This window comes from Pristiophorus japonicus, chromosome 14 (assembly GCF_044704955.1).
Source record: "Pristiophorus japonicus isolate sPriJap1 chromosome 14, sPriJap1.hap1, whole genome shotgun sequence".
NCBI classification, from domain to species: domain Eukaryota; kingdom Metazoa; phylum Chordata; class Chondrichthyes; family Pristiophoridae; genus Pristiophorus; species Pristiophorus japonicus.
Genome location: NC_091990.1, coordinates 169,504,115 through 169,530,610, shown reverse-complemented (window position 1 = coordinate 169,530,610; position 26,496 = coordinate 169,504,115). Strand labels below are relative to the sequence as shown.

Sequence of the window (26,496 nt, the reverse complement as noted above, 5' to 3'; positions counted from 1 at the left end):
TATCTTTCAGGGGTCCAAGGTGGATGACCTCACACGTGCCCACATTGAACTCTATTTGTCATATTTCTGTCCACTCAGTTAATCTGTCCCTTTGCAACTTCCTGCTCCCAGCTACACTACTTACTGTTCCCAACCTAACTTGGTGTCATCTGCAAACTTGGATGTACAACTCTGTATTCCTTCATCCAAGTCATTACTAAATAAGGTGAAAAGCACAGCCAACCAGGATGCAGTCACATACCAGCTAGTAGACAAAGGGAAGCGCTTCAACATGTATCTTCTGTTGATACCTACCACTTTTCCTCAGGGTGGTTGTGTATCACGTGAATAATCCGGCCTGGTGGGTAGAGTGAGATGCTGGCAGAAAGTGCAATAGTAAGGTCACTGGGGTAGGCCCACTGCCTGCTACTCTGAACATTAGTCACTTCTTCATCATCCGGCAGTTCATATTTAGGAATACATTTAGTGCCACCCATGATAATTCTCCACTACAGGAAGAGATAAAAAAAACACTAAAGGTTCTGGGGTCATCTTATTCATGAACAACACAGGACTACAACAAGAAGCAGGATACCTACCAGTCCCCAAGCTTGTGTTGTCACCTGTTCCACTTTGGACTGAAATCTCTAGTTTTTAAGTAGGCTGTTCAAAATTTCTTAAAGTGTAAACTGGACACCATGAGTCTGGTTTTTAAAACAGAGGTCCATCTTAGTTACTTAGTGACTTACTTCAGTGGTACTGTCTTATAATGTACAGACATTAGGTCTTGGGGTTCTTAATGGTTTTTCATCAATGGATATCAGAACATACAGCCCTCCCCTCTCTGCACTGTCCCTTCTCAGTTGTGTGTCTGGTTTGGGTCTTGGTAAAAGATGCCAACCTTACCCAGAGCACACAATATAAGGTGTGCCATTGGAACAGGTGAGTGCGGAAATTGGGACAGGAGTAATTGACTGTCTGGCTTCTCAAAACAAAACCAGCATGTAGATAAAAAAACAAAGAAAAATAAATACCTTTCTTTTCTTCAAAGCTGAAAGAACAGCCTGTACTTTAGCTGGTTGAGATCACATAAAATGAGTTGATCCAGTGAGTAGGTGAGCCATATAGATCAGGAAGGTCCTAGATATGATGGGTTGAGTTGCATTAGCTGATTTCAGTTAAGACAGCAGAAGGGTGGCATAGCTGGTCTTAGCAATGAGAAAGTTAGCCAGCGTTCTTGCTCCTCATCTTTTCCTAGTGACCCCAAGTAAAAGTGCACGAATGGATGCTGGGTGAGGGCCGAATGCTTCTATGATCAAATAGCTGACAAACACTCATTGCCCAGGCTCAAACATGGATACTGAAGTGGGCTCATACAATTGTACTCCCAAACTACCCCAAATAAACTGGCAAGTAGTGAAAAGGGTACGGGGAATGGAGTTTTCCAATGTGTGCAGGTATCTTTTCTTACCCAGTATGTAAAAAGTGAGAGCACTGCTGAATGCAGTAATGGGAAATGAACATGGTTAGATAAGAGAACAGATAGACAATAGCAATCACAACATAATTATGTTTAAGATAAAGACTGAGAAGGATATAAGTAAGACAACGATCAAAGTAGTAATTTGAAGAAAAAGCTGATTTTAAGGGGATAAATAAAATTAGGGTCAATAAACTGGGAAAATTTACTGACAAACAATGAAATTGAACATTTAAAATGGTGAACGAGAGAGTCCAAGAGAAATATATCCAATTACAAGAATGATACCATAAATATGAGGTTATACATATTACAAGCTAGGTCTCTTTTCTCTTGGAAAAAGAAGGCTGAAGGATGATCTTATAGAGGTCTTTAAAATTATATCAAATTTAGAGAGGATAAAACCCCTGGATTGCATCCACGCATTCTAAAAGAAGTTAGGGAAGAAATAGCAGAGCCACTATTACATATATATAAAAATTCGTTAGAAAAGGGAAGAAGTGCCCGAGGACTGGCAGACAGCTAATGCGATTCCTTTATTTAAAAAGGGAGATAGAACAAGTCCAGTGAACTATAGACCAATTAGCTTAATGTCGATGATAGGAAATATAATGAAATCATTACTCAATGTAATAAAAAAACATCTAGAAATTGAAAATAGCATGAATTTCAAAAATAAGGTCATGCTTGACCAACATTATTAAATTCTATGAAGTAGTAACAGAAAGGATAGACAAGGGTAATGAAGTAGACATAATATATTTGGATTTTTAAAAGGCCTTCAATAAAGGTACTGCATAGACGACTCATGTCTATGGTCAGAATATGTAGAGTCAGGGTACAAGCAGCAGTGTGGAGGCCCCGGCCTGCGAGAAACCACCAGCCGCAGGTCGGGGCCATAAAAGGAGCGGAGGTGCAGCGGCCTGGGAGCAGCGTGGAGGCATGCTACTTCAGGGAGCAGTGCGAGCTGGTGCAGGTGGGCAACGAGTTGGAGAAGGGTGACTGGATTGGATGCCACCAAAATCCAGGTCGCCAATTGGAGTGTGGGCAGGTACAGCAGGAGAGGCGGCAAACAGCAGAGGAACGGCGAGGTCGGGGCGAAGGAGCGGCAAGAGATTGTAGAGCGATGTGATTGGGGCCCAGAAGAGGCGTGAGTTCGGGGCCCAGAAGAGTCGAGAGCCTAGGGGCAGCATGGGCCAGCTCACACTGCGATATGTGTGCGCACTAGGTCCGTGCAGCAGAGCTGGTCTCCAGTCGGCTTGGTTAATACTTGCTATTGGACCAAGACCTAGCTCTGTCAAGCCCGTGTGGTGGATGGTGTGCAATGGCCACCCCACGTTAAAAAAATCCAAGCACAGGCATCTTCCACCCTTCAGGATGTAGTTCAGGACCTGGAATATTAGGTCTTTCATTGAAACACCTGTGAACTCATTCCTTTTTGGTGTGGATGCAAGTCATCCTTGGCACGAGGGACTGCCTAAGAAGCAGCAGCAGAATGGATAGGAAGCTGGCTACAAAGCAGAAAACAGAGAGTAGGGATTAAAGGTAGTTACTCAGACTGGCATAAGGTGGGAAGTGTTTTTCCACAAAGATCAGAGTTGGGACCACTGTTGTTGACTATTTAGATAAACAATTTGGATTTGCAAAGCGGAAGTAAAATTTCAAAATTTGCAGATGACACCAAATTTGGGGTATAGTTAATACAGAGCGATCTGTGACAAAATACAGGAAGACATTAATAAACTTGCAGAATTGGCATGTCATTGCCAAATGAACTTCAATATAGTTAAGTGTCAGATACATTTTGGTAGAAAGAATAAGGAGGCCACATACTCCTTGGGGGAAAAAAAAGTGTCTAAATGGGGTAGAGGAGCAGTGGGATCTGTGGGTATAGATAACACAAATCACAAAGAAGTGACAAGTTAATAAGGCCATAAAAAAGTGAACTAGACACTGCGGTTCATTTCTGGAGGGATAGAATTGAAAAGCAGAGGAGTTATGTTAAACTTGTAGACCACACTTGGAGCACTGTGAACAGTCCTGGTCTCCATATTATAAAAAAAGGATATAGAGGCACTGGAGAAGGCACAAAAAAGATTTACGAGAACGATACCAGAACAAAGAGGTTATACCGATCAGGAAAGATTGAGCAAGCTGGGATCTTTTCTCTAGAACAGAGAAGACTGAGGGGTAACCCAATAGAGGTCTCTAAGATTATGAAAGGGTTTGATTGGGTACAGAGAAAAAATTTCCACTTGCGAGTGAGACCAGAACTAGCGGCCATAATTATAGAATCATAGTATAGTACAGCACAGCCATTTGGCCCACCAGGTCTGGCTACAAAGCAGAAAACAGTGAATAAAGGTTAAAGGTAGTTACTCAGACAGTGAAAAGGTGGGATATGTGGTTCCACAAGGATCAGTGCTGGGACCATGGTTGAATATAGTGAGTCTGAACGTAAGATAATCACTAATAAATCCACTAGAAAATTCAGGAGAAATGTTTTTACCCAGAGTGGTTAGAATGTGAAACGCGTGAGTAGTTGAGGCGCCTAGCATAGATGCATTTAAAGGGGAGCTATATAACCACAAGGGAGAAATGAATAGAATAATATATGATGGGGTTAGATGATGAAGGATGGAAGGAAGCTCGTGTGGAGCATGAGCATGTTGGGCCGAATGGCCTGTTTCAGTGCTGTAAATAACATGGTAACTATGTAAGGAGAGGGGGTAAATTGTCAAAAAAAGTAATAAAATAAAAAATACGCTGACTGGGTACAGAAAAAGGTTACATCAATGTAGATACTGTAAGTACTGGTCGTCGTCATCATCATCATCATAGGCAGTCCCTCGTATCGAGGATGACTTGCTTCCACGCCAAAAAGGGATGAGTTCACAGATGTTTCAATGAAGGCCCTAATATTCCAGATCCCAAACTACGTTGTGAAGGGTTGAAGATGCTTGTAAGTGGACTTTTTTTTAAAGTGGAGTGGCCGTTGCACACCAGCCACCACACGGGCTTGACAGAGCTAGGTCTTTATCCAGTGGCAAGGGTTAACTAGGACGACTGGAGACCAGCTCTGCTGCACGGACCTAGTGCACACACATATCGCAGTGTGGGCTGCCCCTGGGCCCTCGCCTCTTCTGGGCCCCGAACTCACACCTCTCCTGGGCCCCTGTCACTTCCCTCTATGGACTCTTGCCGCTCCTTCGCCCCTCCTGCTGTGCCTTCCCGCACTGCAATCAGCGACCTGGCTTCGTAGCCATCGCCCTCCTGCAGCAGCACGCGCTGCTCCCTGCAGTGGTATGCCGCCACACGCTGCTCCTTCCGGTATGAAGCCGGTAAACAACAACTTGCACTAATATAGCACCTTTAACTTAACAAAGTCAAGGGTGGCATGAGGAGAAGGAACATAAAGGGGCCAAGGTTAGAGCTTTAAGGGACACCCAACATGACCGTACAGGAAAGGGATGACAAACATTACAGGAGTCATGCTGGCTGTGTTGGGACTGACGGGAATGGAACCTCGCAAGTACCATGCTACAGAGGTACCGATTACAGAGGAGAGAAGAATGGAATGGTCGGCTGTGTCAAAGGTCACAGAGGTCAAGGTGGACAAGGAGGGATAGCACAACCTCAGTGACTGTTATAAAGGATGTGATTCGTGAATTTGAGGTAGTAAAGGGCTAGCAATATTAAGAGTATCAGAAATGTAACATTGTAAAAAAAAGAAACAAATGCTGAAGCAACAAATATTTCAAAGTCACTGGAAGGAGTCAAATGTCTTCATGAAGCCATCAACAGGAGTGAAATGTTGAATACTAAACATAATGGTTATCTCATCAGCATGTCAGAGTGCAGCCTTCCTAAAGACGAGAGTTGAGGCAGACGTGCTCTGAATCTCTGGAAGTTGGGTGGTCACGTTGGTCCAATCTAAAACTGGACAGTGGTGGGCCTTCAGTATGAATGTGTCATCCCACAAGGGGTCTAGCCATGGCTGTGTGCATATACAAGTGAGTCGTCCCTATCCACGCCTCACCTTATTCCGATGCCCTGCTATTTGCTGTCCCAAATTTCAGTTATGAACATTACCAGACAGCTAACTCCAAAATCAGACAGGCTACTATTGATTGTGGAAGCTGTAGTTTTGGATTGGGCAAGAGGTGAGACCTATACTCCCAGCCATTCAGCGCACTTCTGGCATCTATCTTTTCTGGAAGAAAACTAATGGGTTGCTTTGGTGCAGTGTGATTGTTAAATAAACATGATTTCAACCCTTTAATATTTCTGGACTGTTTTCAGTCTATATGTACAGGGTAATTTTATATCGTTTTGTGTCTATTTTTCTGCTTTAGTAGATTATTCTTGTGGGCAAGGACAATCCTAAACTTTTTTCTTCCGAGCAAATCTTTGACTCTTCTGCTCCGTGTCCTCACTTTCAACATCTGACGTAAGGAGTGCATGGACTCCTGTGCCCGCAACTCTCTCCTATCTGCACAACTACGTTGTTTGTGCCAATGCTTACCGATGTTATAAATAGCTGTCTTTCATTAGGCTCTGTTCCTTTGCCACTCCAAATTTCTGCCATCACCTTGCTTCTCAAAAAAGTCCATCTTTCTAGCACCCAACCTCTAATCTCCCTTTCCTCTGCAAGGTCCCTGAACATCATAGTGTCATTACCTCCTCTTGTCACACCCTGTTCAAATTGCTTCAGTCAAGTTTCCACCCTGCACTGAGGCTACCCCGGTCAAGGTCACCAATGGCATCCTATGTGACCAAGAAATATGGTGTGCTATGCCTCCTTGTCAGCATCCACCACATTCAACACAAGTTGACAACTCCATTCTTCCCCAGTCTCTTCTCTGAGATCACCTCTGCAACACTGCCACCATTTAGTTCCACTCCTGCCAGTCCCAATGTAGCCATGGTTCCTGCAATGCCTTCTTCTCCTTCCTGTACAGTTACCTTGGGTGTGCACTCTCTCAGCTCCTAACTCTTTCCCACCATTGCTCAAACCACCATCACTTCCACACTCACTTCACCAGCCTCCTGAACTCCAGTACATATCCAAAACTTCACCATCACCACCCTGTCCCACACTAAGTCCCGCTCTTCAATTACCCCTATTCTAACCAACCCCCATTTACTCCCCATCCCCTAAAGTATTGAATTCAAAATCCTGCTTTCGTCTACAAATTCCTCCTTTGCCTTGGCACTGACAACTTCCGCCAGCCCTACATCCCAACATACATCCCCCACTCTTCCAACTCCAGTCTCTTTCTCAACCCCTCTATCAGAGCACATCCCACATTGTTGCTATATGAAGAAGGTCACACTGCAGGATTCACAGCGGTAACACAGTCATGTTGAGAAATAACTTGTTGCATTATTGGGAAACTGTTTAGGCAAAAATATAGTAAGAAAATGAAAATGTACACATATGTTAGTGCAACAAATAAGAGCTAGATGATGATAGTAATGAAGATCTGCTTTTAGGAGTATCTACTAAAATAAACAAAAGTGGTATATTCATGTGTTTGCTGCAGTAGTATATTCACATGATTAACTGAAAAAAATAAACTTTTTAAGAGATAGTACACACACAAAAAAAAGTGGAAAGCACAAGCCGGAAGAGTGCAAAGGCGCACCTTAGGTTTATTGCTCTTCTGCAGCACATCGAGTAGGTGTCTACGAAAGACTTCCAGCTGGGACAGACCAAGCCTGCAGGAACACAAGAATAGTTTGTCTTGTTAAGGACGTGTTCCATGGATCAGTGGGTAATACTATATAGAAGAAAGGTGTTTGTACAAAAACTACATGTCTAATCTGGATGCCAACCAGCTGCACACCAAAGAGACAGCAACCAACCTACTTGACCTATGGTCTAATGGGACCAGGGAATGTAGACGGCACAAACAAGTGATTTGTACATAGTGCAATGAAAACACTCCAGTCCAGTACAGGTGCAACGCCTAAAATCTGGAACCCTCGGGACCGAGGCCGTTCCGGATTCCGGGCTTTTCGATTTGTTTTCTGACGTCACGAATCCGCAAACACCTGAGCCCAGTTTCGGGTATTTTCGGATTTTGGAACGTCAGAAAGGGTGGGAGGGAGGGTGAGATTCCTGCTGAAGAGCTGTACGGGCCAAGGATGATGTCGTCGGGCGAGCTCCGCCAAGGTGGTGTTCAGGTGGGCCCCGCCGAGGTGGTGTTTGGGCGGCGGGGATGGGGGAGGGTCGAGCGGTGGGTCGGCCCGAGGCAGAGGCGAGGCGAGGTCGGTGGTGGTGGCCCGAGGCAGTGGCGAGGCGAGGTCGGTGGTGGTGGCCCGAGGCAGGTAAGAGATCGGCGGCGGGTAAGAGGTCGGCGGTGGCCCGGATTTTGGAACATTTTCCGGATTCTGGACGACCCCGCCACAGATCATCCCAGCGTCCGGATTCTGGAAGAGTACAGATTCCAGAACTCTGGATTCTCAACGCTGTACCTGTATTTGTATTCTTTGCCACAATGACAATTTGCCTGGATAAACTGTCAATTCATTCATAAACGTGAATATTTCAACTTATTTTTAAATTTATTACAGCAAGCTCCATGATGATGCAGCCATCACCCTGTAATGCTGGATTTCAATTACTTTCGTCAGAATCTGTATTTTATAGAAACATAGAAAATAGGTGCAGGAGTAGGCCATTCAGCCCTTCGAGCCTGCACCAACATTCAATATGACCATGGCTGATCATAAGAAGAAAGACTGGATCGACTAGGCTTATATTCATTGGAATTTAGAAGAATGAGAGGGAATCTCATAGAAACGTATAAAATTCTGACGGGATTGGACAGGTTAGATGCAGGAAGAAAGTTCCCGATGTTGGGGAAGTCCAGAACTAGGGCAACTTCAGAACCCCACTCCTGCTTTCTCTCCAGACCCCTTGATCCCTTTAGCCGTAAGGGCCACATCTAACTTCCTTTTGAATATATCTAAAGAACTGGCCTCAACAACTTTCTGTGGTAGAGAATTTCACAGGTTCACAATTCTCTGGACGAAGAAGTTTCTCCTCATCTCAGTCCTAAATGGCTTACCCCTTATCCTTAGACTGTGACCCCTAGTTCTGGACTTCCCCAACATCGGGAACATTCTTCCTGCATCTAACCTGTCCAATTCCGTTAGAATTTTATATGTTTCTATGAGATTCCCTCTCATTCTTCTAAATTCCAATGAATATAAGCCTAGTCAACTCAGTCTTTCTTCATATGTCAGTCCTGTCATCCTGGGAATCAGTCTGGTAAACCTTCGCTGCACTCCCTCATATCAGACAAGGTAGCCCAGTGCAAAACTGGAGTATTTATTTTATTCGTTCCTGGGATGTGGGCATCGCTGACAGGGCCAGCATTATTTTCTGCACTGCTTAATGATAAATATTAGAGAGATACACAAAGTTTGTTTATTTACATTATTCAATGCTTCTTCACAAAGGAGTGTTCAATGATAAAAAGGCTCATACATTTCAACCTGGGAACCTTACCTCAGGATCGATATATTGGCCTTGGAAGGGGTGCAGTGCAGATTCAACAAAATAATATCGAGGCGAAAAGGGTTAAATTATGATAGCCTTCATAAACTAGGCTTGTATTCCCTTGAATATAGAAAATAAAGGGGTGATCTAATCGCACTGTTCAAGATGATTGAAAGATTTGATAGGGTAGATGGAGAGAAACTATTTCTTCTGGTGCGAGAGTTCAGAACAAAGGAGCATGACCTTAAAATTAGAGCTAGGTCATTCGGGGTGATGTCAGGAAGCACTTCTTCTCACAAAGGGTAGTGGAAATCTGGAACTCTCTCCTCTAAAAGCTGTTGAGACTGGGTCAATTGAAAATTTCAAAACTGAGATCGATAGATTTTTGTTAGGCAAGGATATTATGGGTTACAGAACCAAAGCGGGTAGATGGAGTTAAGTTACAGATCAGCCATGATATAATTGAATGACGGAACAGGCTCGAGGAGCTGAATGGCCTACTCCTGTTCCTATGCAACATGATAAAAGAGTAAAATTCATCATGAATCCGAAGGTTGGAAGTATGGTTTTCTGTCCAACAAGCAAGTTAGCTAACGTTGCTAACTTGGGAGTTCTGTCTACTGCTGATGCTTTTCTCCGGCCCTATTTAAGGTCCACATGTTTGAGAGATAAAGTTGAGTTGCCCACATATCACACTGCCCCAATAAAGAGCCGTGATAGCAGGCCAAAAGCTACCCATGCTCTCAGGTCCGCGTGATGAGTTTCCACCAATTTACAACCATTCGGGAGTCTTCATCACACTGCAACCAGAAGTTTGGGTGCACAGGCTCCCATAGTCACATGAATCCATTGTGAATGTTCCGCAGTTGCAGTAGCCACCAGTTAATTGAGCTCTCGCTCTGGTCTGTTTCTCATACTAACACTACAATTATTTTAAATTCAATTTAAATGAGCTGAAATGTAATAAACTGATCTGCCTTTGGTACACAAGACCTGTGACCAGCAGTCAATTTAAATCACGAACTGGGCCTGATTCTTAAATTGCAGCAATCATTTGAACACATTTTCAGTTTAAATAAGTTTAATTGAGGTTCCATTGGCCATGTTCCGTTCACAAATTATGATCTATAACACTGCTTGATTGCACTGATTCATGGGAGAATTTATGCTCGGACATATGCAAATTAGTTTGAGCGGAAACTTGGGCGTAACTTCACTTCAGCAAAACCCAGTGCATTTTGAGTACATTTTCCTGACTGCATCGCTTGCGGAAACTCCAGGCCTATGTCTCAGGTCAATGTACAAAGCAAAAGTATTTCAAATATCATGATTCCCAGGATGGCAGGACTGACATATGAAGAAAGACTGGATTGACTAGGCTTATATTCACTAGAATTAAGAAGAATGAGAGGGGATCTCATAGAAACATATAAAATTCTGATGGGATTGGACAGGTTAGATGCAGGAAGAATGTTCCCGATGTTGGGGAAGTCCAGAGCCAGGGGACACAGTCTAAGGATAAGGGGTAAGCCATTTAGGACCGAGATGAGGAGAAACTTCTTCACTCAGAGAATTGTGAACCTGTGGAATTCTCTACCACAGAAAGTTGTTGAGGCCAGTTCGTTAGATATATTCAAAAGGGAGTTAGATGTAGCCCTTACGGCTAAAGAGATCAAGGGGGATAGAGAGAAAGCAGGAATGGGGTACTGAAGTTGCATGATCAGCCATGATCATATTGAATGGTGGTGCAGGCTCCTGCACCTATTTTCTATGTTTCTATATATCCTGTATTCAGTACTGGAACAAACTTATACTTGCGTAGATTCAGCAACTCACTAAAGAAAACATGAAGGTTTGATTCCCATTTACTTATGAAGCTGCACCTCAAATATTTATCAAAATAGGGAGGACCAGCCCCAAGCAGGTAGCCAAGAGCCCCACATACTTAGTCAGGGATAGTGAGATTTTAGTTTCTGACTGGTCTACTTAAATGACCCAAACAAGCACCATATTCTTATTATAAAAATTACACATTCATTAAAAGGCAGACTGCCCAGTTCCTGATGGCTCCCAATCTAAAGCCAGGACTCCCACAAGCCATGACCAAAAACTAAATACCAGCGCTAATTGGATAGATAATCCTACCAGGTATAACACCAGAACATCAATCTTGCTGTATTATAACACAAACTGTGAAAAATCAATACAAAAAAATTGAACATAGCTGGTTCATGCAAAACTGAGCTCTGACATCTGCAAAAATTCTGGCAGAGAATCAAGATTGTAAATAATGAAAGAGCACAGAATTGAGATTCCAACATATTAAAATGGAGTGGTAAAATTAAATAAGATTTCTCAACTTGCCTTGGTACCAGATCCTTCCCTAAGATAACAGACGTCACAAACTCCTTAGAGTATTCCATAGCATCGGAGCTAAAGGATTAAATTAGAAGATACATCAGGAAAGAATAGTTAAAAAGGATAACATTTTTTACACTAATTTCTGAGGTATGATAATGCTGAAGGACATTCAGCATCTAGCATGAGTAGATCAAATACAAAATAGCAAAGAAAGGCATACTTACATACACTCAAATACAGACATTAATGAGCTGGTATGTTCAACATTTTCATGTAGAAAAAAAAAGAGAGTATTTTCTTTCTTCCCTCCGCCATTCTTGGTGGGATATAAGTCCACAAGTACCTTGCCCAAGTAGCCATTCTATATTTGTGAGTTTAGGCAGTAGGCATCAGCAAACCATTTGATCTTCGGGCAATCAGTGAACCCCAATGTTATCCTCACCCAACATCCACACTAGGACATTCCAGCAGATTGGTGGATTAGAATTAGGAGTATGAATCCTGACTGTTTCTTCCCTAACCTAGAGATACTGAGGTCAAATTATAATGTCCAAAAAGGTAATCAAAACATAATGGAACAGACCAGGACTGGGACAATCTAGTCTGTAAGGCTCAGTACTACACCAGGTGGTGTCTTTAGCCACAAGGTTAAGGAGGACGTTAATCTTTATTTTTAATATTTTTATATATCTTGATTAAAAAGCTAAAGGAATTTTAAAAAGTAAATTAAACCAATCTAACATGGGTAAGCTCACAGAAAATACTACAACAATCGAAGCATGATAGACTTCTTTAAGGATATGTTTAAAAGAATCAATCACAGGACATGTCTATTGGTATAAATTGGAACTCAATTAACAAAATACTTTATTTACCCTTTTCTGTGTGAAACTTGTGCAAATTAAGGCGAGAGATGTTAATTCTGGAGAACAAAGCACTTTCCATTTTGGGCATTCAATGTCAGTGTCCAGCATTCCCCGGTTAAGCCCCCTCTAGTCTACCCAAAGAATGTGCCTTACCCCCAACACCAGTAGAGCGTCTCGAGGAGGCGACAAAGCAAAGTGAACGACAAAATTAGACGTCATCAGAATGCAGGTAGATGACTGGTGGCATATCTTGGAGCGCGATGGAGCCTAGTGGAGAGGTCGGGACCCAGAAGCAGGAGCGGGAGGAGCGGAGGTCGGAAGCGGCGAGGAGCGGAGGTCGGAAGCGGCGAGGAGCGGAGGTTGGAAGCGGCGAGGAGCGGAGGTCGGAAGCGGCGAGGAGCGGAGGTCGGAAGCGGCGAGGAGCGGAGGTTGGAAGCGTCGAGGAGCGGAGGTCGGAAGCGGCGAGGAGCGGAGGTTGGAAGCGGCGAGGAGCGGAGGTCGGAAGCGGCGAGGAGCGGAGGTCGGAAGCGGCGAGGAGCGGAGGTCGGAAGCGGCGAGGAGCGGAGGTCGGAAGCGGCGAGGAGCGGAGGTCGGAAGCGTCGAGGAGCGGAGGTCGGAAGCGTCAAGGAGCGGAGGTCGGAAGCGGCGAGGAGCGGAGGTAGGGACCGTCCGGCGAGGTTCGGAGGTCGGGACCTGCGAGGTCCGGAGAGAAGACGGGGAGGAGCTCAGAGGTGGAGCAGCGTTGACAAGACCAAGGGAAGGTGCAGCAAGGGCCAATAGCGAGATTATGAGGTTGCATAACATTGTGTACTATGAATTCCACGTAGAGAGAGGTCCTGTGAGAAGGAGGAAGGAAGGAGGACAGTAGGAGTATGCTTGAGTTTGTGTGTATGTATTGGCACATGCGGCAGAGCCTGGTCTCCAGTCGTCTTGGATCCCCTTGCCACTGGACCAAGACCTTGCTCCGTCAAGCCCATGTGGTGGCTGGTGTGCAACAGCCACCCCATGTTAAAATAATTCACACACAGGCATCTATCTTCCACCGTTTAAAATGTTCATCAGTCACCCGAATACTCATTTTTAGTGCGGAAGCAAGTCATCCTCGACCCTGAGGGACTGGACAGGATGATGATGAGAGCATCTTCATCAGCACCACATTTTCCATTTCTCTCACTTACCAGTGGTTAGTTCAGGTGGACTTTGAATTCAGGTCTCAAAGTTAAAAGACCAGTGTCTAATTCATTCACCACCTGTCTCCTGAGCCAATTATTCCATTAACCTCTGTTCTCTTTAATGAGTTGCAATTTTTCAGTGTGATTAGGAAATTTGTATCGAATTCCTTCTATTTTAACAGATTTGTGAACTCATTTAAAATAAACTTGTGGATCTCTTGTGCCCAATACATTATTCTGAAGTCGTGTTTAAATTGGCTTGTTCCCATAAAAGTCTAATTACTGTATGCAAACAAAACACAAGGTCACTCAGAAGTAAACTGTTTGGTCAATGAATTTTACAGAATGGAATGCGGTCTGTTTCAGATTACAGCTCAGAAGTACCTACCACGTTAAGACCACTTTGCATCGCCACAGGCTGACATAATGGCCCCGAATTTGTAGTCTGGATGGAGAACTAGCAATGTTCGCCGTCATTCCGCCTTTGAAACTGACCACAACTTTGGGATTTGGCACATGCGGAAATCCTGAAGTTACGGTCTGTCAGTCACAGCTCTGACACAGGCTTCACTGTGTTGTCCTCCTACATGGCTCAGAGACGTGGACCATATACAGTAGACACCTCAAATCGCTGTGGAAATACCACCAATGATGTCTCCGCAAGATCCTGCAAATCCCCTGGGAGGACAGACGCACCAACGTTAATGTCCTCGACCAGGCCAACATCCCCAGCATCGAAGCACTGACCACACTCGACCAGCTCCGTTGGGCAGGCCACACTGTTCGCATGCCTGACACAAGACTCCCAAAGAAAGCGCTCTACTCGGAACTCCTACATGGCAAGCGAGCCCAAGGTGGGCAGAGGAAATGTTTCAAGGACACCCTCAAAGCCTCCTTAATAAAATGCAACATCCCCACTGACACCTGGGAGACCCTGGCCAAAGATCGCCCTAAGTGAAAAAAGAGCATCCGGGAGGGCGCTGAGCACCTCAAGTCTCGCGCTGAGAGCATACAGAAATCAAGCGCAGGCAGCGGAAGGAGCATGCGGCAAGCCAGTCCCACCCACTCCTTCCCTCAACGACTATCTGTCCCACCTGTGACAGAGACTGTAATTCCCGTATTGGACTGTTCAGTCACCTAAGAATTCACTTTCAGAGTGGAAGCAAGTCTTCCTCGATTCCGAGGGACTGCCTATGATGATGATGACGACGACGACAGGCTTCACTGTGACCCCCCCCCCACCCCATCGTACCAGCAATCAGCATAATCACTCAAATCGGGGAAACAGACAAAAACTTCAGTTCTTCCGCAGTAATTACGCTGTTAAATTCCCCACTAAAAGTTCGACCCAAAGGGATTAGGCGTAACTGGGGTTTTAATAGCGTATTGATTGCTAAATAAAGGTTAAGGGCCTGAAAAACTAATTTGAATTTTGTGCATTTGTGAAATGTATCCATTTTTATAAAAATTAAAGTATTTAAGAAACTTAAAAAAAATCTAACTTTTTTGTTTGTCCATCTTTATTTCAAATCTGCCTTTTCCCCACACGTGAGCCCCAATTTTTGTTTTGCTCTAACATTTTTTTTTAAAAGTCAGTATTTCAAGAGCTTCCGCACTTCCTTGTTCGCTGTCTGAGAATTCTGCATTTTAATTGGCTACTTAGACAGCTCGTTTACATCATAGCAGCTCGCACAAGGGGATCTGCGTTTCGTCACTTACTGCAAATTCCGGGCCAATGTTTTTCACATATTAGCATCCCTAACACTAATTCAGATGCTATACTGTTCAAAATGTATCATTCTGTTGATAAGGTGGTGTTTTGTCCCTTTAAAATTATCATTGTTAAGTACACAGAAGTTCCACACATTCAAAGTTTAATGGTTTGGGGCGATAATTCCACAAGTTGAGTTGGAGATTTCAGCTGAGGTGCACTGCATTTGTATAAAGTGGAATGTCTGTATACAGTGACATATTCTTTTTAATATTTTGCTAGATGTTTTAACAAAAACAGTTTAGAGACAAATATCAACTCCCATCTGGTTTAAACCATACCATGATTTGATTAATCTAGTAATCGGTTATTTACTGTATAAAATCCAAAATTGATAGTCATTATTAAAGAGAGCAGAATCAACATCACCCAAATGGTATGTTGGCCTTTATTACAAGGATTTGAATACAAGAGTGAAGACATCTTACTGCAATTATACAGGGCCCTGGTGAGACCATACCTGGAGTATTGTGTACAGTTTTGGTCTCCTTACCGAAGGAAGAATATACTTGCCTTTGAGGGAGTGCAACGAAGGTTCACCAGACTGATTCCTGGGATGGGGGGATTGTCCTATGAGGATAGATTGAGTAGACTAGGCCTATATTCTCTAGAGTTTAGAAGAATAAGAGGTGATCTCATTGAAACATACAAAATTGTTACAGGGTTGACAGGGTAGATGCAGGGGGTATGTTTCCTCTGGCTGGGGCGTCTAGAACCAGAGGTCACAGTCTCAAAATAAGATGTTGGCCATTTAGGACTGAGATGAGGAGAAACGTCTTCAATCAGAGAGTGGTGAATCTTTGGAATTCTCCAGCCCAGAGGGCTGTGGAAGCTCAGTCGTTGAGCATATTCAAGGCACAGATAGACAGATTTTTGGCTATTAAGGGAATCAAAGGATATGGAGATAGTGCGGGAAGGTGGTGTTGAGGTAGAAGATCAGTCATGATCTCATTGAATGGCGGAGCAGGCTCGAGGGGCCGAATGGCCTACTCCTGCTGCTAATTCATATGTTCTTATGTTCCTATCTGTGACAGTGTTTTTACCCATCGTAGAAGTGTCCATACGATTACTAACTCTGGTGTCGTTTTCTATCATTTAAATTACATAAGGTTGCTATGCAACAGAACCTTGGCCTCATATGCACTTACCTAAGAAGTCCCCCAGGTGGAGAATAAGCATAACAACGTAGAGTAGGGTACTGCGGTCTGAGCAGGAAGGAAAGAATAGCTGCAGTTCCAGCTCCTAAAGAATGTCCAACCACGATTAATCCATAATGTTTAGTCCCTTTTCCCTGTTGGTAGACAAGAGAAGCATTAGGGAAGCATATATGTTCTAGTCTTCCTTTATGGTTTTACTGCATTCATAAAGGACACATGCTCACACACTTGTTACAAAAGAACATAAGAAATAGGAACAGGAGTAGGCCATTTGGCCCCTCGAACCTGCTCCGCCATTAAATAAGATCATGGCTGATCTGATCATGGACTAAGCTCCAATTCCCTGCCCACTCCCCATAACCCCTTATCATTTAAGAAACTGTCTATTTCTGTCTTAAATTTATTCATTATCTGTAGTGATAATGGATGGCTATGAATACGTCGCAGCTACATAATCAAGCAATTCAAAGATTATTAATTACCTTTTTCTTAAAAAGACAATGTTCCCCTATTTGAATTTCCTGGTTTCCTGTCTTCCATGCCCATTGGTTGATAGGCAAAATAAACCAATATATTAGACCTTAGCTCAGACCACACACCAGCAGACAGAGCTGTCAATGACACTATTTAACAGACTGACATCAATGATTCTGCATTTAGCAAACATTAGTAATGAGCCTTTTTTTGTTTGACAGGATGCTCATTAATGCCTTTAGTTTACCATCATCATAGGCAGTCCCTCGAACAAGGATGACCTGCTTCCACGAGTTCACAGATGTTTCAATGAAGGACCCGATGCTCCAGCCCTGAACTCCAATTGAGGAGGTGGAAGATGCCTGTGCGTGGATTTTTTTAACATATGGTGACCGTTGCACATCAGCCACCACATGGGCTTGACAAAGCTAGGCCTTTATCCAGCAGCAAGGGTTAACCAGGACGACTGGAGACCTGCTCTGCTGCACGGACCTAGTGCACACATATCGCAGTGTGGGCTGGCCCGTGCTGCCCCTGGGCCCTCGGCTCTTCTGGGCCCCGCACCCTCATTCGCTGCACCTCTGCCACGATCCCTCACCGCTCTCCCGCCGCACCTCCGCACCAAACATTCGCTGAACCTTTGTCACGATCACCCACCAAATCTCAGCCATGATCCCTCTTCACGCCTCCGACCCGATCACTCATCGCAAGTCCGCCACGACCTTCCCGCTCCTCTGCTGTACCAGTGCCCTGCCGATGTTCCTGCCCACGCTCCAAACGGCGACCTGGTTCCTGATGACGTTACCCAATCGCCCACCTCGAAGCTGTCGCACATTTGTGTCGGCTTGCGCTGAAGCTGCAGTGGCATGCTCCAGTTCTTTGTATAGCCCTGACCTGCGGAGATGTTCTCTCACAGGTCGGGGTGGCCCACGATATTTAGTCTACCATATGGCAACATATATTCCTGTAGCTCTCAAACAGCCAACAGTAGCCAATGTGTGCTGTGACCAGCAAGGAAGATGCTAATAAATATAAGACAACAATACTCTATTTATTTCCCACAGTGACCAAGTCAACCCCATGTGAAGATCTCATCTGTAGTTCCAGAAGCCCAGACATAAATACAGATTTATAATTTATTTACAGTCCAAAAAGAGTGTACTGTACTACTTCCATTATATGTTGGTACTGGGTCTAATGTTCATTTTTGTACAATTAAAATGTGTGCACAGAAGCCCTGCACATGCTTTGAGCCTTGGAAAAATTCTACATTTTTACTTTAAACGGAATGGTAATGGCTAGGATTTTAGTACATTCTATTGTCCATTTATTACCATTCACAAAAGATTTGTCCTAACTGCTAGAATGTATGGGCCCAAGTTTCCACATGATTCGCGCCTGATTTTTAGGAGCAACTGGTGGAGAACGGACTATCTTAGAAATCGCAATTCTCCACATTTTTTTTTCTGCAGATCTAGTCAGGTAGAATAGTTCTACTTTGGAACAGAATTTTTTCTTCAAAAGGGGGCGTGTCCGGCCACTGACACCTGATTTGAAAGTTTCCACAGTGAAAACGTACTCCAAACTAAAGTAGAATGGAGCCAGTGAAGATTTTTGTAGAACTGAAAAAACCTGTTCTACACATTAAAAAATCAGGCGCAGGTTACAAATTAGGCGTCAGAACGAGGTGGGGGGGGAGGGGAACTCATTAAATTCGACAATAAATCCTTATTTATACTTCTACAAATATTATACAAATAAATCCAACCTGAATAAAAATTTATAAGCCAAGAAAAGATTAAATAAACCATCTTCCTACCTGTGTGAAAGTGCTTCAGCCAGGGAGAATTCTGCAGCCGTTCGTGCCGCTGAGCGAGGGAGGGAGAGAGAGAGAGAGAGAGGGAGGGAGAGAGAGAGAGAGAGGGGGAGGGGGGGGAGCGGGTGTCGGGTCGGGTTTGGTTGGCGGGGGGGGGGGGGGGGGGGGAAGAGCGGGTGTCGGGTCGGGTCTGGTCGGCGGGGGGGGGTGTGGGGGAGAGCGGGTGTCGGGTCTGGTCCTGAGGCGGAGGGGGGGGAGTGGGTCTCGGGTTGGGGCGGGGGGGGGGAGCGGGTGTCGGGTCTGGTCCGGAGGCAGTGGGGGGGAGCGGGTGTCGGGTCTGGTCCGGAGGCAGGGGGGGGAGCGGGGAGCGGGTCTGGTCCGGAGGCAGTGGGGGGGAGCGGGTGTCGGGTCTGGTCCGGAGGCAGTGGGGGGGAGCGGGGAGTGGGTCTGGTCCGGAGGCAGGGGGGGGAGCGGGTGTCGGGTCTGGTCCGGAGGCAGTGGGGGGGAGCGGGTGTCGGGTCTGGTCCGGAGGCAGTGGGGGGGAGCGGGTGTCGGGTCTGGTCCGGAGGCAGGGGGGGGGAGCGGGTGTCGGGTCTGGTCCGGAGGCAGGGGGGGAGCGGGTGTCGGGTCTGGTCCGGAGGCAGTGGGGGGGAGCGGGTGTCGGGTCTGGTCCGGAGGCAGTGGGGGGGAGCGGGTGTCGGGTCTGGTCCGGAGGCAGGGGGGGGAGCGGGTGTCGGGTCTGGTCCGGAGGCAGGGGGGGGAGCGGGTGTCGGGTCTGGTCCGGAGGCAGGGGGGGAGCGGGTGTCGGGTCTGGTCCGGAGGCAGGGGGGGGAGCGGGTGTCGGGTCCAGTCGGGGGGGGAGCGGGTGTCGGGTCTGGTCCGGAGGCAGGGGGGGGAGCGGGTGTCGGGTCTGGTCCGGAGGCAGGGGGGGGAGCGGGTGTCGGGTCTCGGGTCGGGGCGGGGGGAGCGGGGAGCAGGTGTCGGGTCCGGGGGGGGGGGGGGGGGAAAGCAGGAGCTTCGGGCCCCTCCCACACAGTTCGGCGCCTGGAGCTACTGCGCTTGCGTGCCGACTGTAGCGCGCATGTGCAGAGGTCCCGGCACTGTTTTCAGCGCAGGGACCTGGCTCCGCCCCCCCACAGCTCGTGCTGACTGCGCCGAGGGCCAGAGGACCTGTAAGTAGGTGGAGAATACCGAGGATTTTTTTAGGCGCGAAAAACGGGCGCCCAGCTCGGAGGGGCACCCATTTTTTTTCTTGTGGAAACTTGGGCCCTATATATTGATTGAAACAACATACTTGTGATATGACAGAAACTTACTATTTTGAGTTTCCAATCATGTCTTCTGCTGACACACATTCTAGAGCCACACGACTGGTTTTGATGAGAGATGATGCTTTGCAAAAATTTGGATGCATCAAACTCCCAGAAAATTCAAGTGACAAAATATGCAGCAATAATTTAGTCCAAAGAGTACTTCCCTAACTTTCCTTTCTTTTGCCAATTTTCTCCTGTCCATTCTTTCTGTTGTGAAGTCATCACTCTTAGCTGGGTATGGTTCCATGTACCATATCTAAGTGGCCATTCTTCATGTGCAGCCCTCAACAATAATCGGGACATCACAGCCAAGCTGAATCTCATCCTCATCCAATAACCACGCACCAACCCTTCCAGTACGAAGCTGTGGAGAGCAATCATGTGCGGCAGCCATGGCCAATTTTTCCCTCGCATTGCCCTGGGGCAGTGAGGCTAATTGTAGCACCTCTACCACTGCTACAAGAGATCAGCAAATTCACCAGTTAATTGGGTTTCAATCCTGAAATCTTCCTGGTCTATATGGCTCAATTATTCCGAACATTTATTCGCTCCATCACCAAGACTGCTTACTTCCACCTCGGTAACATCACCTGTCTCCGCCTCTGGCTCAGCTCATCTGTTCAATGCTATTGTTACGTTGACTGTTCCAATCTTTTCCTGGTCAGCCTTCCATCTTCCACCCTCCATAAACTTGAGCTTATCCAAAACTCTGCTGCCTGTATCCTAACTCGCACCAAGTCCTGTTCACCCATCACCCCTGTGCTCACTGGCTCCTGGTTCAGCAACACCACGATTTTCAAATTCTCATCCTTGCTTTAAAATCCCTCTTATCTCTGTAACCTCCTCCAGCCCTACAACCCTCTGAGATCTCTGCCCTCCTTCAATTCTGGCCTCTTGTGCATCCCCACTTTAATCATTCCATCATTGGTGGCCATGCTTTCAGATGCCTGGGCTCCAAGCTCTGTAATTCCCTCCCTAAACCTCTATGCCTCTATCTCTAGCTCTCTCTCTCTCCTCCTTTAAAATACTCCTCAAAACCTACCTCGCTGACCAAGTTTTTCGTCACCTATCCTAATATTTCCTTATGTGGCTTGGTGTCAAATTTTGTTTGATAACGCTCGTGAAGTGCCTTGAGATGTTTAACTACGTTAAAGGCTCTATATAAATGCAAACTGTTGTTAAAAGCTTAACACACCTGTGGGTACAAAACCAAACAGCAGCACTAACAGCAAGTGTCAGTGTCCATTTGCCTTTGGTACCTTGCCTACAGAGGGAAAGAACAAAATTATCTGGCAAGGTGTTACCTCTCTGCCTCGAGAGGTAAAATTCATATTACAGCCTGCCTCCAATGGCAGCACTGTTACAAATAAACAAACTTGGATTTATATAGCTCGCCTCACATCCTCAGCATGCCCTGAAGCATTTCACAGCCAATTAATAAGTATATTTACTAATGTTATGTAGGCATACACGGCAGCTAATTTGCACGAATCAGATCTCTCATTTCCAGTTCTGCTGTTTTGGTGGTGTTAGTTGAGGGGTGTATTCCAGTTAGGGGACACAGAGAGCTTCCTCTCTGAATGCTACCATTGGATCTTTTGCGTCCACCTGAACAGACAGACATGGCCTTGAGTTAGCATCTCATCAGAAAGATGGAATACAATTAGGATTTACAACTTCTAGTCTTTTAGTCTTCTAGCCTTGACGATAGATATTTCTATTTCTCCATCTAAAACTGTTGACAGGACTTCCATACACCACAGGACAATGTTCATTGCACAGGAACAACAATTCCCATTGCCTGTCTTGGTTAGTCTCTTCTCGGAAGATTTGAACAGTTCAACTCAGAAATAAACGGCTGTTCATGGTCCTGATAGGCGCTGTTTTTCAGCTGATCACAAGATCTACATAATAGATTAATTATTTTCAAATGTTGTGACTGTTATGTACGTGAACAGACACAGCAGGTTTTCTGAAACATCAATATTAATTTGCTTTTCGTAGTGCTAGTAGTGGGAGGAATGCTGGTCATTAACACTGGGAAAACCTCTTGCTCTTTCAATATTGCCATGGGATGTTTAACAACCAACTGAACAGGCAGGACCTTGGATTAATGCTTGATCTACAAAGACAGTACAATTCAGCACTTTTCAATACTGCAGTGGAATGTCAGCCTACATTATGAACTCAAGTCATGGTCTGTGTTATGTATGTAACTATGTAATACTTGCCACTGGAGGGTGCGACTGTTGGAGTCCAAATGGTCACCTGCACACACGTGCAGGGCCAGTATAAAAGGTTGGCTGCCATGTTGTTTAGGCACTCTGGAGTTGTAATAAAGACGACTAAGGTCACACTAAGTTTAGCTCACAGTACTCAGCCTCGTGGAGTTCTTGTATACCTAACAATTGGTGACGAGTAACAGAATACGAACCTTCACGCAATCATGGCTGCCGTTGGAATATTAGAGAGATTCGTAGAGGGTGATGATTGGGAAGCCTTCGTCGAGCGTCTCGACCAGTACTTCGTGGCCAACAAGCTGGAAGGAGACACCAACACGGCCAAGCGCAGGGCGGTTCTCCTCATCGTCTGTGGGCCTAAAATATACGGCCTCATCAAGAATCTGCTCGCACTGACAAAACCAACGGAGAAGGAATATACAGAGTTGTGCACGCTGGTTCGGGACCACCTCAAGCCGAAGGAGAATATCCTCATGGCCAGGTATCGTTTTTACACGCGCCATCGCTCTGGGGCTCAGGACGTCGCGGATTATGTCACCGACCTGAGAAGCCTCGCGGGACCTTGCGATTTTGAAGCTGCGTTGGGGCAAATGCTGCGGGACTTTTTCATGCTGGGCATGAGCCACGAGATCATTCTTCGAAAGCTGCTGGCTGCTGAAACCCTAGACCTGAGCAGGGCCATCGCGATCGTCCAGGCATGCATGGCCACTGACGATAACACCAAATAGATATCTTCTCAACATCGAAGCTCACCGGCAAGTACTGTGCATAAAATGACATCGCTAGCAGGCCGAACTGCATGTGGCAGGGCCCAAACATCTGTGGCTGCAAAACCTGCGATGACTCAAGAGTCCGCCATCGAGGTGAATGTGAATCCATTAGCACCATGTGGGCGCTGCGGGGGTAATCATTGGGCCCATCAACGTCGATTCAAGCATTACGTGTGCAAAGGCTGCGCAACAATGATGCACCTCCAGCGAATGTGCAAACGTGCTGCGACACACCAAGTGGCCGAGGATGATCGATCCGGCGGGGATCACTCAGCACAGGCAACTCAACCTGAGGAAGAAGTGTATGCAGTACATACCTTCACCACCAAGAGCCCTCCTAGAATGCTGAAAGTCAAATTAAATGGAGTTCCAGTATCCATGGAGTTGGACACGGGTGTGAGTCAGTCAATAAAGAGCCAGAAGGCTTTCGAGAAACTGTGGGGCAATAAGGCACAAAGGCCCAAACTGAGCCCGATTAAAGCAAAGCTGTGTACCTACACCAAAGAGCTCATGCCAGTCATTGGAAGTGAGGCAGTGAATGGATCGTATGATGGAGCTGTGCATGACCTATCATTGTGGATTGTTCCAGGCAATGGCCCAACGCTGTTCGGCAGAATCTGGCTAGAAAAGATTAGATGGAATTGGAACGACATCAAAGCACTATCTTCAGTGGATGACGCGTTGTGTGCTCAAATGCTGAGCAAGTTTCCCTCGCTATTCGAACCAGGCATCGGCAGCTTCACAGGCGCCAAGGTACAGATCCATCTCGACCCTGATGCACGGCCTGTCCATCACAAGGCTCGGCGGTTCCGTACATCATGAGGGAGAAAGTCGAGATCGAAGTGGACAGACTCCAACGCGAAGGAATCATATCGCCAGTCGAGTTCAATGAGTGGGCCAGTCCAATTGTTACGGTCAGAATCTGCGGAGACTGCAAGGGAACTAAACATCCAAGTGTATACAAAATTTAGGAAGGATAGACAGAAAGGAAAAGGAGGCGGGGTGGCATTGCTGGTTAAAGACAAAATTAATGCAATAGTAAGAAAGGACATTAGCTTGGGTGATGTGGAATCGGTATAGGTGGTGCTACGGAATACCAAGGGGCAGAAAACGCTAGTGGGAGTTGTGTACAGACCACCAAACAGTAGCAGTAAGGTTTGGGACAGCATCAAACAAGAAATTAGGGATGCATGCAATAAAGGTACAGCAGTTATCATGGGTGACTTTAATCTACATATAGATTGGGCTAACCAAACTGGTAGCAATGCAGTAGAGGAGGATTTCCTGGAGTGTATTAGGGATGGTTTTCTAGACCAATATATCGAGCAACCAACTAGGGAGCTGGCCATCCTAGACTGGGTGATGTGTAATGAGAAAGGACTAATTAGCAATCTTGTTGTGCGAGGCCCCTTGGGGAAGAGTGACCATAACATGGTAGAATTCTTTATTAAGATGGAGAGTAACACAGTTAATTCAGAAACTAGGGTCCTGAACTTAAGGAAAGATAACTTCGATGGTTTGAGGCGTGAATTGGCTAGAATAGACTGGCAAATGATACTTAAAGGGTTGACGGTGGATAGGCAATGGCAAACATTTAAAGATCACATGGATGAACTTCAGCAATTGTATATCCCTGTCTGGAGTAAAAATAAACGGTGAAGGTGGTTCAACCGTGGCTAACAAGGGAAATTAAGGATAATGTTAAATCCAAGGAACAGGCATATAAATTGGCCAGAAAAAGCAACAAACCTGAGGACTCGGAGAAATTTGGAATTCAGCAGAGAAGGACAAAGGATTTGATTAAGATGGGAAAAATAAAGTACGAGAAGAAGCTTGCCGGGAACATAAAAACTGACTGCAAAAGCTTCTATAGATATGTGAAGAGAAAAAGATTAATGAAGACAAACGTAGGTCCCTTGCAGTCGGATTCAGGTGAATTTATAATGGGGAACAAAGAAATGGCAGACCAATTGAAGAAATAACTTGGTTCTGTCTTCACGAAGGAAGACACAAATAACCTTCCGGAAGTACTAGGGGACCGAGGGTCTAGTGAGAAGGAGGAACTGAAGGATATCCTTATTAGGCAGAAAATTGTGTTGGGGAAATTGATGGGATTGAAGGGCGATAAATTCCCGGGGCCTGATAGTCTGCATCCCAGAGTACTTAACGAAGTGGCCCTAGAAATAGTGGATGCATTGGTGATCATTTTCCAACAGTCTATCGACTCTGGATCAGTTCCTATGGACTGTAGGGTAGCTAATGTAACATCACTTTTTAAAAAGGGAGAGAGAGAGAAAGCGGGTAATTAGCCTGACATCAGTAGTGGGGAAAATGTTGGAATCAATTATTAAGGATGAAATAGCAGCGCATTTGGAAAGCAGTGACAGGATCGGTCCAATTCAGCATGGATTTATGAAAGGGAAATCATGCTTGACAAATCTTCTGGAATTTTTTTGAGGATGTAACTAGTAGAGTGAACAAGGGAGAACCAGTGGATGTGGTGTATTTGGACTTTCAAAAGATTTTTGACAAGGTCCCACAGAAGAGATTGGTGTGCAAAATCAAAGCACATGGTATTGGGGGTAATATACTGACATGGATAGAGAACTGGTTGGCAGACAGGAAGCAGAGAGTCGGAATAAACAGGTTCTTTTCAGAACGGCAGGCAGTGACTAGTGCAGTGCCGCAGGGCTCAGTGCTGGGACCCCAGCTCTTTACAATATACATCAGTGATTTGGATGAAGGAATTGAGTGTAATATCTCCAAGTTTGCAGATGACACTAAACTGGGTGACGGTGTGAGCTGTGAGGGGGACGCTAGGAGGCTGCAGGGTGACTTGGACAGGTTAGGTGAGTGGGCAAATATATGGCAGATGCAGTATAATGTGGATAAATGTGAGGTTATCCACTTTGGGGGCAAAAACGCTGAAACAGATTATTATCTGAATGGCGGCAGATTAGGAAAAGGGGAGGTGCAACGAGACCTGGGTGTCATGGTTCATCAGTCATTGAAAGTTGGCATACAGGTACAGCAGGCGGTGAAGGCGGCAAATAGTTTGTTGGCCTTCATAGCTAGAGGATTTGAGTATAGGAGCAGGGTGGTCTAACTGCAATTGTACAGGGCCTTGGTGAGGCCTCACCTGGAATATTGTGTTCAGTTTTGGTCTCCTAATCTGAGGAACGACATTCTTGCTATTGAGGGAGTGCAGCGAAGGTTCACCAGACTGATTCCCGGGATGGCAGGACTGACATATGAGGAAACTCTGGATGAACTGGGCCTTTATACATTGGAGTTTAGAAGGATGAGAGGGGATCTCATAGAAACATGTAAGATTCTGACGGGACGGGACAGCTTAGATGCGGGTAGAATGTTTCCGATGTTGGGGAAGTCCAGACCCAGGGGACACAGTCTCAGGATAAGGGGTAGGCCATTTAGGACTGAGATGAGAAACTTCTTCACTCAGAGTTGTTAACCTGTGGAATTCCCTGCCGCAGAGAGTTGTTGATGCCAGTTCATTGGATATATTCAAGAGGGAGTTAGATATGGCCCTTACGGCTAAGGGGATCAAGAGGTATGGAGAGAAAGCA

The 26,496-nt window shown here is 45.6% G+C and overlaps 1 protein-coding gene across 7 annotated transcripts in view; it reads right to left on the bottom strand.

Moving 5' to 3' along the window:
• The window catches only part of dagla (diacylglycerol lipase, alpha), a 519,984-nt gene that overhangs the window by 65,029 nt on the left and 428,459 nt on the right, over positions 1–26,496 (bottom strand). For all 7 annotated transcript variants that reach the window (XM_070899843.1, XM_070899842.1, XM_070899844.1 and 4 more), the window contains 4 exons: positions 16,288–16,430; positions 11,334–11,402; positions 7,108–7,180; positions 295–488 (listed from right to left, as the gene is read on the bottom strand). In XM_070899843.1, the coding sequence (XP_070755944.1) occupies positions 295–488; positions 7,108–7,180; positions 11,334–11,402; positions 16,288–16,430 (479 nt within the window). The remainder of the gene's footprint in view (positions 1–294; positions 489–7,107; positions 7,181–11,333; positions 11,403–16,287; positions 16,431–26,496) is intronic.